At 36.6% G+C, this 13,644-nt stretch overlaps 1 protein-coding gene and 1 long non-coding RNA gene across 7 annotated transcripts in view; one reads left to right on the forward strand and one right to left on the reverse strand.

Moving 5' to 3' along the window:
- Nucleotides 1–13,644, forward strand: part of sobpa (sine oculis binding protein homolog (Drosophila) a) — a 37,197-nt gene that overhangs the window by 6,254 nt on the left and 17,299 nt on the right. For 2 of the 6 annotated variants that reach the window (XM_058796387.1, XM_058796391.1), the window contains exons 2-6: nucleotides 1,892–1,963; nucleotides 2,953–3,088; nucleotides 5,208–5,405; nucleotides 9,586–9,737; nucleotides 10,672–10,695. In XM_058796387.1, coding sequence (XP_058652370.1) covers nucleotides 1,892–1,963; nucleotides 2,953–3,088; nucleotides 5,208–5,405; nucleotides 9,586–9,737; nucleotides 10,672–10,695 — 582 coding nt within the window. The remainder of the gene's footprint in view (nucleotides 1–1,891; nucleotides 1,964–2,952; nucleotides 3,089–5,207; nucleotides 5,406–9,585; nucleotides 9,738–10,671; nucleotides 10,696–13,644) is intronic. The other 4 variants (XM_058796388.1, XM_058796393.1, XM_058796389.1 and 1 more) reach the window with 3 other exon arrangements.
- On the reverse strand, nucleotides 1,847–6,758 carry LOC131552545 (uncharacterized). The gene is made up of 3 exons (XR_009274001.1): nucleotides 6,674–6,758; nucleotides 4,048–4,197; nucleotides 1,847–1,985 (listed from the first exon to the last, which is right to left on the reverse strand). It is a non-coding gene; the product is annotated as an uncharacterized LOC131552545 (long non-coding RNA).

Consider the following 13,644-nt stretch of genomic DNA (forward strand, 5'->3'; position numbering starts at 1 on the left):
GATATTCAGTATGAGAGAGGGACAAGAGAAAAAAGCAAGAAGGGAATGGAAAAGTGTGGGTTGGGAGGAGAGAAGAGAGAGAGAGAGAGAGAGAGAGAGAGTGACGGGGAAAGAACGGTTGGTCAGAAGGAAAGTTGGTGAAGGGAGGAGGGAATTTTATCATGGTGTACAGTGACCTACTCTTGTTACCGCGCGCAGGGTGTCCGATTCCCCCGCCGTCACAATCACGGTGAACAGAGAGGGAAGGAGGCAGAGAGGGAATGAGATTTGCTGCTTCGTATCTTGTAACTTTTCTCGCTGATGTTTCAGTCTAGCATGAAAAGCGTTCTCTCTAAACAGTTCCGATTTCATTTAGTCTCTACAAGGGAGGAAGCACAGTATTTTTCTCTCTATCTGTTTTTTTCATAGTGATTTTTTTGGTTTTATCAGAGCGTGTGTAATTACTGGGTGGCCTTCAGAGGGGAGGAGTGCAGGGAATTTCAGATTGCAATTATGCGTATGGAGTAACATTTAGTGCAGAATCCAGAGCCTTTGACAGAACTCAAGCTGATCGGCAGCACTTTAAAGATTAACTCACAGCAGTGATGCACATGAGGATGTATGTTTTAAATCGTCAGTTTTCCTCTGTGCTTTGTAACAGTGTTTTCTAAACTTGTTTTGTAATGGTTACATGTGCATGCACAGATTTGTGCATGCAGTTTGATCGGATAAAATAATAAAAAAAAACACATTCATTATAGTAAAGGATAGAATAGATTAGCATTAAACCTTTTATTTCACTTTAATAGCTTTTCTCCATTTTTAAAAGTGTTTAAATCAGAGATGCCTAAACTAGGGGAAAAAATAAGGGGAAAAAACATGAAGCTTCTTCGTTTCATTATAATTTTTTTTAAACATGCTTTTATTTTTAAACATAAACAATATAAACGAATTTGTATAAAATAATTTGAAAATGTTTTTTTATTTTTATTTTTTTTTATTTAATACATTTTAATATTATATAGTTAAAAATAATACAACATTTACTTTTGGCACAAGGCCCTCAATCAAGTTACATTTTTGGCCCTTTATATTTAAACGTTTGAGCACTGGGCACCCTGTTTTTAATGATAATATTTTCCTCACTTTTGACCATATTTTGAACTCCCTTTCTATAATAAATATAAAAATAAATTTGTATTTTTTAATAGTAAAGAATCACTGTCCCCAAGCCGAATGTGACCTAACCTTTGACCCTGTGATGAGTATGTGTGACCCCATGTTAACTCTATAAGTCAGGTGAGCCCTTTTGAGGAACTGTTGAACCCCTCTAAACTCAGCTCAGCTGGTGTTCCCAGACAATCAGAACTCTAGAAGTGCCCAAAAACTCTTCAGAGCAGAGCTCAGGTGATTCTAGATTGATCCGTGCTGTGCTGATACAGTCTAGTAGGGTTTCCTGTGGACAGGGTGTGATTACTGCATTGTGACTGACCTTGTGAACTCAATCCTAAAACAGAAGCCTCACCTTACAGACCAGAGGCAGGACAGACACCTGGTGGCCATACAGCAGAAGTGCAGGGAAGGAGTGGAGAAGGGCTGTTCATCAGTTTGTACAGTAAATCGTACATGTGTGCTTTTAAATATGTTGCACAATGATCCAATAGTTATGAAACATTATATTAAATTATAACATATAATATTTCATTAGAGTGAATCCCTCATTTAGCCTTTTTAGATTACATGTCTATGTGTGTTCATAAAAGCAGTGCTATAGTGTACACTGGTGAGTAAATACAAACCACATTAACTGAGTATGTATATATCCCAAAACACAGTATGCCGCTTGATAGTTAATGCAATTGACTGACAGTTTCTGTGTTTGATTGACAGTTGTTGACTCGTGTCTCATCAGGTCCCGTCCAATCGGCCCCTCCCAGGGGCGGGGCAGGCAGGCAATCTCCATGGCAACTCGCCCTACTTGATGGTGAGAGCCTCCCTCAGACTGACTAAAACAGAAAGTGACAAAAATTAATAATACATATACATAAATAAATATCTGAATGTTGAGATGCTCCCTTATGTCTTATGAACCCATTGAGATTTTAAAACAGGTGGGAAAAATAATTAATAATAATTTATGTATTACAATTTTTAGAATTAATGTAACTTATTTTTACTCTCTCTCTATATATACTTACTCTATATATTAAACTGTGATCTACATATAAGCAGGTTTTTATTCATTAAGCAAATATCTACTAATATATTTGACAAGTATTATTGCTCAGCAGATACAGGGTAAATGGGTATTAAAATCTCAAAGTGTGATGTTTTCTGTCTAGTTAGTTGAAGCTGTTTGGATTCCGCTGTGGTCCGGTCAGCTCTGATTTGTTAATAATGCTTCTTACTCTTCTGTTCTCCGGTTGTCTGGCTTAGCGTTGTTTGCTTAGTTAGATGTTGTTTGATGCCCTGGTCAGCCTATAGCCTCTCCAGATTTCTTTCTTAAAGGGATAAGGAGCTGAAACGTTTGAAGCTATTTGCAGTCAGATTTGGTCTGTCGATGAGCTAGTGGATTTCTTGGATGAAACTACTTTTGGCCTTGGTTCACAGTAGCCATGCAAACATAAGATTCCCTGTGGAGATTTTGTTTATCCGCATTGCAAAATCTGCCACTCAGAGGTTTTTACATCGATTGTCTCAGTGCAGTACACCTTCCAAACAGACTGCAATTATTCACATTTCAGATTCCCTCTGTGTGTGTGTGTGTGTGTGTGTGTGTGTGTGTGTGTGTAGGCCATTTCTGTAAGATCGCATTATGAAATGAGTAATTCTGTAATCAAAAAATAGGTTTTAGTAGAATTTAGCAGATATGTGAGCATTGTCTGTTGATTCCTTACAACTTACAATAAAAAACAACTTCTAAAAAGTAAAGTTGCATTTTAAATTGTTCTCTCTTTTGCTCTCTCTCTGTAGAGTTTTGCCGAAAACACCATGAATGAGTTGCTTGGATGGTACGGATATGACAAAGTGGAGTTACGAGACTCAGATGACATAGAGATCCGCAACTATCCTGACGGAGAAATGCGGCAACACATCTCTGTCCTGAAAGGTGAGATCTGACACAAATACAGAAATTTATCTTTGAAAGGCATGCAAAATAAGATTTACACATACTCTAGCATATAGATTGTCTCAACACGTTCAAAAGTTAGGGGTTGGTAAGGTTTGTTTGTTTTCTTTTTGAAAAGAAATTAATACTTTTATTCAGAAAGACCACGTGAAACTGATTAAAAGTGACAGTAAGGACATTTTTAATGTTACAGATGATTTCTATTTAAAACAAATGCTGTTCTTTTTAATTTTGTATCCATTAAAATATCCACAAAAACATCACAACAGTTTTTAACATTGATATTAATAAGAAGTATTTCTTGAGCACCAAATCGGCGTATTAGAATGATCTTATTTCTGAAGGATCATGTGGCATTGACGACTGCTTAAAAATTCAGCTTTGCCATCATTAATCATTAAATATTCAAAACATTAATCATTTATGGAAAACAGTTATTTTACATTGTAAACAGTATTTCTGTTTTTACTGTATTTTTGATCAAATAAATGCAGCTTTGGTGAGCATAAGAGACTAATTTAAAAAAAAAAATTTTTTTTAATCTTACCGACCCCAAACTTTTGAGCAGTAGTGTAATTTTGATTAGTTGTCTAGACAAGATTATTTGGGTACCTGAACTCTCTTATTTCTCGGCAACCCAGTGCTCTGCTGCTCACACTTAAAATTTAAATTCAGGGAAAGTTTCAGTATCTAACTATACCTCCTAGACCCTCTGAACACTTGACACTAATATGCATAACTTGCATTAATTTTTTATCATATTATCATCCCTTAATTCCCCATAGGTTCTTTGTAGCAGGTTAATTTCACAAACCTGTTTGCCACCAGAAAGAGCCTAGAGGGAATTCTGGAGCGGTAATAAGACACAAAATCCTGACAAGGACAGGAACGAAAACAAGGACTGTCAGATTTTAAATGTTGTTAAAAAGAGAATGCACCGTTAAATTCCTGAACTTCCTCCGTCGTTCCCCCGAGAGCCCTCCAATAAACCCACAGCTTTATCTTTGCACCCTCCATGCTGTCTCCTGGCTGGCCTCTGTGCCAGAGCATTAGAGAGTCTTAAACTGTCAGCCATTTTTTCTGTGGTCCTGTGGGGACAGAGAAAGAGATGCCGAAACAATGAGCTGGCTAATTCCTTGCTAAGTCCATACTCCAGCCTCCATTAAAGAAAATGGTGATTTAGGCATTAGACGGTTCCCAGCTAGTGCCACATTTCTCCAACCTACCACGCCTGCCATGTGACGCTCGCCGTAATTACTTTCTGCTGTCAGACAAATCCACAGCCGCAGATTACGATATTTCACTATTGTTAGTTGACGTTGCTGGAAGTGGAGAGATTAGGCGAAGGACAATCAGACTTAATTAACTCGTTTAGCCGTGATCGTCTCTAAACGAGCATGCCGTTAGAGTTACAAATGGGCTTTTCTGCTATCTACCAGTAATCTGTTTGGGTGCCCTTGTTGAATCTTGTCTTATTTGCTGCAGGTGGAGGTGTGTATGTGTAGTATGGGAATGTCTTCTCTAGACTCTGTAAGAGCTCTTTTAATCGGTTTTGTGTCATTTTAACAAACAAGTCAAAACAGTAATGTGATGTGTGCATTTGAGAGATTGCTAGAGTCTCAGGGCCCCAGAGTTGTGAATGACTTGTGAAATAAAAAAATAATACACTGATCCTGAAGAAAATATGTTCAGCTGTGTTTGAACAATTCCTTATGCAGTAAATACTGAATACGCATACCAATTCTTTAGTTAGTATGAAACCTTCTTCACAACATTTTACTTCCATAAAGTGGTCTTTCCCTGTAAAACAGTACATTAATCAGGAAAAGGTAAATAATAATAGGTTATGTTTTTTTGTTTTTTTTTTAATGAAATTTTAAATAGCATGGACTCCTGTTTCTTTCCCTCAATAAATCTGAATGTAAACAGGGTCAGTTATGATTTCACATGGACTACAATGATCTGATCACGACCATTTGAATTCCATGACAGTCACATCCACCAATGACAATTCACACTACAAATATATTATGTATTTCACACTGTGACTGATTTGTGAAACATAAACGACTCCCCATTGCTTCTCTGTTCTCTCTAGAGAACTCTTTGCCAAAAGCATCCACAGTGGAGAACAGCAGTGGTTCTCCTCCACACGCCAACAGCTCTGGCTTTACTCCGACATCACGGAATGGAGTGACAGCCGAGGCGTCTGCAAACCCCTCCTCCTCTAAGGAGCACGGAGGCCTGCCAATCATAGTGCCCTTAATCCCGCCCCCTCTGATCAAAGCACCAGCAGGTAAGAAACACAAGCAGCACAAGCATGTATTTGAGTATCTAACTTACAAGCGCACATTTAACTGAACAAAATACATGTGTATTGTATGTATTCCTGATAGCTTACACAAACAGGCTTCTCGTATTTATAATCCCAGGCTACATACTTCATCCATCAAGTGTCGAGATTTATGAACTGTGTGTTACTGTTCTTATTTGCATGTGACTTCTTATCAGACTGATAAAGTTCATTTAATAATTGCTTGACCATTTGTGGAAATGTCGCCATATCTGTGCTGGTTGTCTTATAAACCAAACAATGAAGCGATATTGTCCCTCTGTCAATTTAACGCACGTTTGTCGACATTTTAACCATTTCCCTCAGATGCTGAAGCGAAACATGTGAAAGTTTCTGCGACTGTACAAGTATCATTGAAAAATTAGTGTTTATAATACTGCTTGAATCTATGCCGCTGCTACTGAATCGAGCTGTGAATGTGAGTTTGCTGTCAAAATTTAATTTGAGATAAAAATCTGCCATAGAGTAGCAAGAAAACATGTATTGATTTGTCTGCTGGTTGCACACAAAAACATGCAGCATGATTAGTGTATTCTGTGCACGCCAATTCACAAATAACTCTTATGAGTCTTTAAATGAATCATTCAAAAATACTTGGGCTGCATCTAAATATGTATATTTCCAAACTATCTAATACGTGAAAAAAAGTATGTGAAAAGAGTAGTGTGTCCAAATTTATAGTATTCATAAAGCAAAAAAAGCAGGCAAAAAAGTACCCAAAAGACCTACTACTTTTGGCAAGATTCTGACATTTTTCTATCCCATGAAGCCACAGGCGAGGATTTGTGAATTGCAGTGAAGTGACACAGCTAATGCTGGTAGGTTACATGACAAATGTAATGCAAAGTAATTACTTATTTAAAAAAAAGGTACCTACTTAGAGAGAATGAGATTTCAGACGAGGCTTGTAGTTAGCTTGAATCAATCTGGTGAATCTTTCATTGATTAACTCGCTGAATCATTCAGAGTGGTTACTTCAAAACATAAGACTCATTTATAGAACCGCCAAGTTATCATTACTCTCAGCGATGTCTGTCTTGAAATAAAGCATATTTTGTGTACGTAAGGTTTGTGAAACAAGTTTTAATAATTTTAGCTTGAATAAATGTAATAGTATACAGTATTTCAATATGATATTTAATATAAAAATGCCCTTAATCATAAATGTAAATAAAGCTGAGCTTGCATTTTGACACTAAGAGTCCACTCACATTGCTGTAGCGCAGTAGACCAAAGTCATGGTGTCTGATGGGACGGCGCCATGGTGAGGTGCATCCCTAAACCAGTGTTCTGTGCGCTGGTGTATTCATGTGAGTGTGTCTATGTATGTGCGCTTATATTTATGTGTGCGTTAATGTGTGTGATGTGGCGAGAAACAGATGGTGTAGACTCGCTAACTACCACAGCAACAGAAGCCAACTCCCCCCTCCCCATCCCCGCCCCTAGCCTGTGGCCCTCTTGAATAATTCATGAGCATGCGCATAGTGACAGAGGGCTTTTGAAGTGCAGGTATGTACTGCTCTACCACCGGATGTTCCACAAACACACACACACTTGCACGATCCCTCTTAAATTCAGGATTCGGACGGAGCAATGAGGCTGTGCTGAGGAAAAACAAACAGAATTGCCATGGCAACCGTTTTATATTTGAATGTTTGTATTTTGAGGGTTGTAGAGGAACACTTTGAGTCTTTGTTGCTCTGTATGATGCAGTTTGTTAGGCAAGCTCTTTTTATATCTTTATGTACTTAATCTTTCTATCTACTTTTTCCAGCCTGCTGAATCTAAAGACATCTTTATAGAATTTAAGGCTGCTCTGTCTCTGCACAAAATTAAGTGTAAAGACCCAATGCCACATAAAAAAACGACTAAATTACGCCTGCTCTGACCCACCTCAGCTCCTAGTATCAAAGTATAGAGTTGTAATTTAAGTGCAAACACATGTATGTCAGCTCTGAGCAGCATTAAACAGTCTGTGCTGTGTAAATTAAGCTTAAGTTTCTATGCTCTTTTTCATACAATTAAGGTAAAAGGGGTGAGGATGATCATCAAGCTCCAAACATGTCAAAAATGCACTAACTTTAAAAAAAAATACTCTTTTTGTATTTGGTGGAAGAAAATAAATGAGTCTGGGATGACACAAGTGTACATAAATGACAAGTGTACTCATTTTTGAGTGTGTTATCCCTTTAAATCATAAATGACTTGTACGTTTCAAACAGGTAGTTTGCTAAAGTCTCAAATACGTCTCCTTGTCCCCAGTTCATGCCATTGGTTAAGCTTATTAGGCAGCTTAAACAAATTGTACTTTTCTTCTTTTTTTTTTTCTTTTTTTTTTGCAGCTAGGAGTGAAAAAATTGCTAAAAAAAAAAAACATGCTTGATTTTGCTGATTAGTTTGATTTGATTGTTCATAAATGGATTTGATAAATGAAGTGTGTTGTATGTTTAGCCTATGGAGACATGTTTAACATAATTCTGAATTGATTTCTATCTTAAAATATAACTTGCTCATTACAAAAGAAAGACGAAACAGAGAGAGGGGTGAGAGGAAAGGTTAAGTCTAATGGGCAGACATTTTCTCTCCACACACTCAGATTTATCTGATCATTAAGCAGCTGCTAGAGGGTGAGAGTGTAAAAGATCTCTGAGGAGAAACCATTTGACATGGGCAGACGCATTAAAATTATCACATACTAAATTTGATGTTGGGAGTCCCATCTTACAAAATTGAACATTATGAAAACACCAAAAAAGTGAGCAGTTTTCTGTTTGTGGCAATGCCAGTTGCATTTGAATCAATTGGCTCGGTGTGTGTCTTTGTGGCCCCTAGAAGCTCGCTCACCCCCATTCCCAAACACACTCACATATGCTTGCGCTTCAAACACCCAAACCCGAACACTTGTGCCCGCAAGCGTCTAGTTGTTAGTGGAGCATGATGGGAAAGAGCTAACATCATGTGGCATGCACTGTGATGTAGGCAGATTGACTGACACACACACACACAAGAAAAATACAAACGTATATAGTCTTGATGTTTGTGGGGTGATGCATGATGACAGGTTTCTCTTAACCCCTTGTGGGCTGGTGAGGGAAAGATTGCCTTTCGTGTTCAAACATCCAGATATGTGTTTGTGTATTATATACTGTCTGGCTATAATATGTTGGTGGTGGATGAGTCAGTGTGGAAAAATACATTGTTGTTGAGAATATTATCTGGTATATGACGTCTGTTATGTGAGTATGAATTGCAAAGGCACTTTAGTCTATCCTTCTTCTTGCTATTATCAATAAAAGAAAATAAAAGAGATGCAATGCTTGTATATGTGTGTCCACATATGTTTATGTACTTGAATTTATGGTAAATTTAGTCTCAGTAATATGAAGAAAAACAACAATGGTTTATGTTGTATCTGAAATTTCACTATTTTTCAAAAAGTTGACTGAATAGATCCTTCCATACATTGTAAAAAATGACTGTGATTTTAACGGTAAAAAACTGTGAAAATGCTACAGTAAAAACCTGTTAAATGGTTAACGGTAAGTTCCTGTAAAATTTACAGTTAAAAACGTAAACTGACGTTCCTAGAATTCCCTGCGTTGCATTTCAAATTTTGTTTGAATTTGATGTTTTTTCTTTGAAATGACTATGTTTCTTCTTAGTTTTTTCTTATCAGTTTTATTAGGGTTGTATGTTACATCTAATGTTGTTAAATTAATGTTTATTGCATATTTCAGTTTAATGAGTCTCACCGTGATGGTGTTTAGTGCTTGTGTGAATGACACTGTGCACCTTCTATATATGTTATTATTTAAAAGCTGCTTGTGATGGGCTTTGGTTCATCATGTGACTTTCTCATCACCACCTGCATTTGGTAGTTATCAGTGTATTTCAAAGGTACAAAACAGATTTCAGTACTTTATTAGGTTGGTATATTAACATTATATCAGTTAATGAAATGACAGTATTTAACTGTAAATTTAAGTTAAAACCGTAAAAACTAAAATGTTGTTACTGTATTTTTTACAGCAGAATTCCGGCAACCACAGCTGCCGTTTTTTTACCGTGAATTTTACGGAATTGTTTTTACAGTGTATCCTTTCTCTTTTTCTCTCTTTCTCAGAGGAGGACACCTCTAACGTTCAGATAATGTGTGCGTGGTGTCAGAAGGTGGGAGTGAAGCGTTATTCTCTCAGTATGGGCTCTGAACTGAAGAGTTTCTGTAGTGAGAAATGCTTCGCTGCCTGTCGACGTGCCTACTTCAAACGCAACAAGGTAACTGTCCAGTCTCCACCTCTTCCTGTCCCCTCAGCCAATCAGGCTCCTTCTGTCTGATGTCACTTCTTCTGTTCTGCCCTAACCTTCATTGTTACTAAATTCTCTGGCTCAAAACTTTAAATGATTCTTACTCTGTTAGATAAGACATTATAAGACATTTTTTTCTTAACATTTTTCATACATTTCAGACAGAGACAGGTTTGAAAGAAGCAGCTGTTTATATAGTAACTCTCTCATAACAGTTCAAGTCATTTTCCCATAAACAGCAGTCTATTTCTAGAGTCTTTATTAGGTTATTGTTGTGATCAGCTTAAACAATAATACATTTTCATCCATTATTGTTTGTGCTTCACTGATATTTTTGAACATGGTCAGTTCACAAAGACAAGCTGATGGCATGAGTCATTCCTACTATACAATACATTATAACTGGATAAAATATTAAACTTACAATTTTAAGGATGGGGGTACTATTGGTAAGTTTTCTTTTAACATATATGACTTAATACCATAATTTTGGTGAAAATGGATTTCATGGCAGTGGATTAGATGATCTCTGTGATGTTTTGTGGTATTAACTGGTTTCTCTCACTCTACCCCGTTTGATAAAATTGCAGAAATTATAAACTCGCTGAGCAATTTCTAGCTTTTGCTCAATCCTTTAACTTTGTTTCAATCCTGTTCATTTTCTTGCAGTTATGTAAATAATTGATTGTGCCTGACATTTACCAGAGCATGTCTCTGAAAGTCTATTTTCCCCTTTTAAAGAGCTAGTTCCTTAAAATACAATACAATAATTTGTTTTATTTTATTACACCGCTCAAAAAGTACAGCACAGTACAGCATAACAGCAGTGGACCTCATTTAGATTTAGACCTCATGCCATCAGAGTGAGACAGATATTGATTGTGTGTTTTCTCTTCTATCTAAGCTTGGATATGTGAGGAATTGCAGTGTAAGTATACTGTGTTTGGATTTCTCCTCTCCTCGTGTGTGTTAGAGACTCTATTGTACACTTATTCACACACTGATGGAACTCATAATGTCATGGACGCATGCAAACACACTCTAAGGCACATACACATGCATACAAAAACACACACACCTACATACACACAAATACACCATCACACACGCATACGTACACACACAAGAGTCTCACATGCATGCGTACACACTCCCACATGCATGCATGTTTGTTCACAGCCACCCCTTGCTTAGTGTGTGGTGTGTTTGAGGACAGAGTGGACAGCATGAACAGACCAACAAACATGCAAACATGAGCTTTACTGCACACACGCATATAAACCTAAATGCATACAGTAGTCTCTGTGTCACACACACAAAAACATGTGGATACACAAAACAGACATTTGTATAAATCTCATAAATTGTTGAGCAGTGTAGATACTCAGGGGCATAGAGCTCATAGATCTGCATAAAATGTGTAAAAAAAATTCATATACTTTAGTATTTTTTTCTCTGCTGTAGAAATCATAGATCTTATCTTATAAAAGGTTGTACAGGTCATAGATACATATTATTCACATAAAACATGATTTTTATGGAACTAGAATAAAGAACAAGCATATAGATGTACATATATATTTTGATACTGAAAGAAATTCAAGAAATAAATCAGTCAGAAAATGAAAGAGAGACATACAGGAGTAAAAATGTTTAGGCAAAAATGTGTAGTCAGAAAAATGAACCCCTCCACACAAATAGTAAATGACTTTTAATTCCATGACAGTGAGCTCACAACTGTTAGGAACTGGCTGTATTCATATTTTTGGGTCATATTTCACCCCAAATTCAAAAACAAAAACAAACAAACAAATAAAATATAGGCAATTATAAAAAAGGCAATTATATTTTTGTGAAAAATTAACTGTTCTAAAATTAGCTTATTTTATTTACTCATTAATTTTGCATTGTGAAATTTCTTGACGGTTGAACATTAATTAAGCACCCCAATTTTGATTATTACCATAGTGAAAAAATTCTCATTCTCATTACTGTTTGAAAAAAAACAAAAACAAAAAAAAACAATGATGCATGATTTAAAGTATACAGTATTTATGCATCATTGTAATATTTATTATATGTGACCCTGGACCACAAAACCAGTCTTAAGTGTCTGAATAAATAAGCTTTCCTTTGATGTATGGTTTGTTAGGATCAGACAATATTTGGCCGAGATACAACTATTTGAAAATCTGGAATCTGAGGGTGCAAAAAAATCTAAATATTGAGAAAATCACCTTTAAATTTGTCCAAATTAAGTTCTTAGTGATGCATATTACTAATCAAAAACGACGTTTTGATATATTTACAGTAATAAATTTACAAAATATCTTCATGGAATATGATTTTTACTTAATATACTAATGATATTTGGCATAAAAGGAAAATCTATAATTTTGACCCATACAGTGTATTTTTGGCTATTGCTATAAATATTCCCCAGCGACTTAAGACTGGTTTTGTGGTCCAGGGTCACATATCTGCTGATTTATGCTGAAAAATGTATGCTGATTAAAAAAATACCATTGCACTACAGTAATGAGAATCTAATAAAAATGCCTGGACATAATAGTAATGAGATTTTTGTGGGTAAAATCTGCTAACATATAATGAAAAAATCAGAATGCAAACATTTTTTATATAAATAAAATATAATATATATAATAAAATATAATATAAAAACCTTCGTTTTAATTTCTTTCTTTTTATCTTTTGAATTTGGGGTGGAATGTGGCCTGGACAGATTCTCTTTTTTGAAATGTAGATTAAGTTATTGGAGGAATGGCCTGGACATGTTTTTGTGAGATTTACTCGAACATTGATTTAACCCTGTGAAGTTCACATAAGAGCGTAAGGGTCGATGTGCGTCTGCAGTCTAATTTCCATTGTCCATGTTTTTATTACAAAAATGTCATTAGAATTATGCTCAAAGTCCAGATTTTCCTAATTTATTTACTCACGTATAATAAAGAGAACAGTGTGTGCTGAGTGACATCATCTGATATGCGGTCAGTGTAGTCTGTGATTATTATAGTGTAAACTGTGAGGTCGTTTTGGCACGTCTGTAGACGTTTGGATGCTGTATCTGGTTCTCTGAGGAGACACGTCTGTGGAATGCCAAACGAACGTCTGGCAGGAGCATGTTCATTTAATCCCACCAATCATAGAGCTGTTTACTTCACTCCTTTGACGATTCTCCTGGCATTGTGCCACCACTGCGACTCCACCTTTATTTCTATAATTCATTAGGATGGGGAAACTCTATTACGCTCTAAGATTATATTTTCTCTTTCTATTTTGTCATGTGCACCACAAGGTCAGCTGCAAAGATAAGCAGTATTGTGTTTGTGTGTGTGAAATAAGACACTGGGAGGGGCTGTGGGGCGGTGGGTCTGGTTGCGGTCTGGTGTTACTGCAGTAAATACCTGCAGCTGCTACATCTGCAAAACTCAAAACGGAAAAAGAGAAAGCATACACACGCATACGTATCTCTATCATCCCACCGGCCCACCTCGGGTAGTAAAATATCCTCACACCAGCTGCTTCACGTGATTATAATTCCTCCCTATTAAAGGTGTGTGTGTGTGTGTGTGTGTGTGTGTTTGTTTGTGTGTGAATAAGAAGTGTCCTCCTCAGAGGAAATGTGGTAAACCTCTGTCAGATGCGCGCACACACACACACACACACACACACAAACACAGTATTGTTATTGTATTGTGTTTATTGTGTCAGATGGTGGGCTCGTTTTACAGTCTCCAAATCCTCAGATTTGCATGTGTGTGTGTGTGTGTGTGTGTGTGTGTAGGTGCTGAGCTAATGAATTTTGACAAGATATTTTTAGCCTCATGAAACCTTAGAGTAACTGAATATTTGTAAT

The sequence above is a fragment of the Onychostoma macrolepis genome, chromosome 13 (assembly GCF_012432095.1).
Source record: "Onychostoma macrolepis isolate SWU-2019 chromosome 13, ASM1243209v1, whole genome shotgun sequence".
NCBI lineage: Eukaryota > Metazoa > Chordata > Actinopteri > Cypriniformes > Cyprinidae > Onychostoma > Onychostoma macrolepis.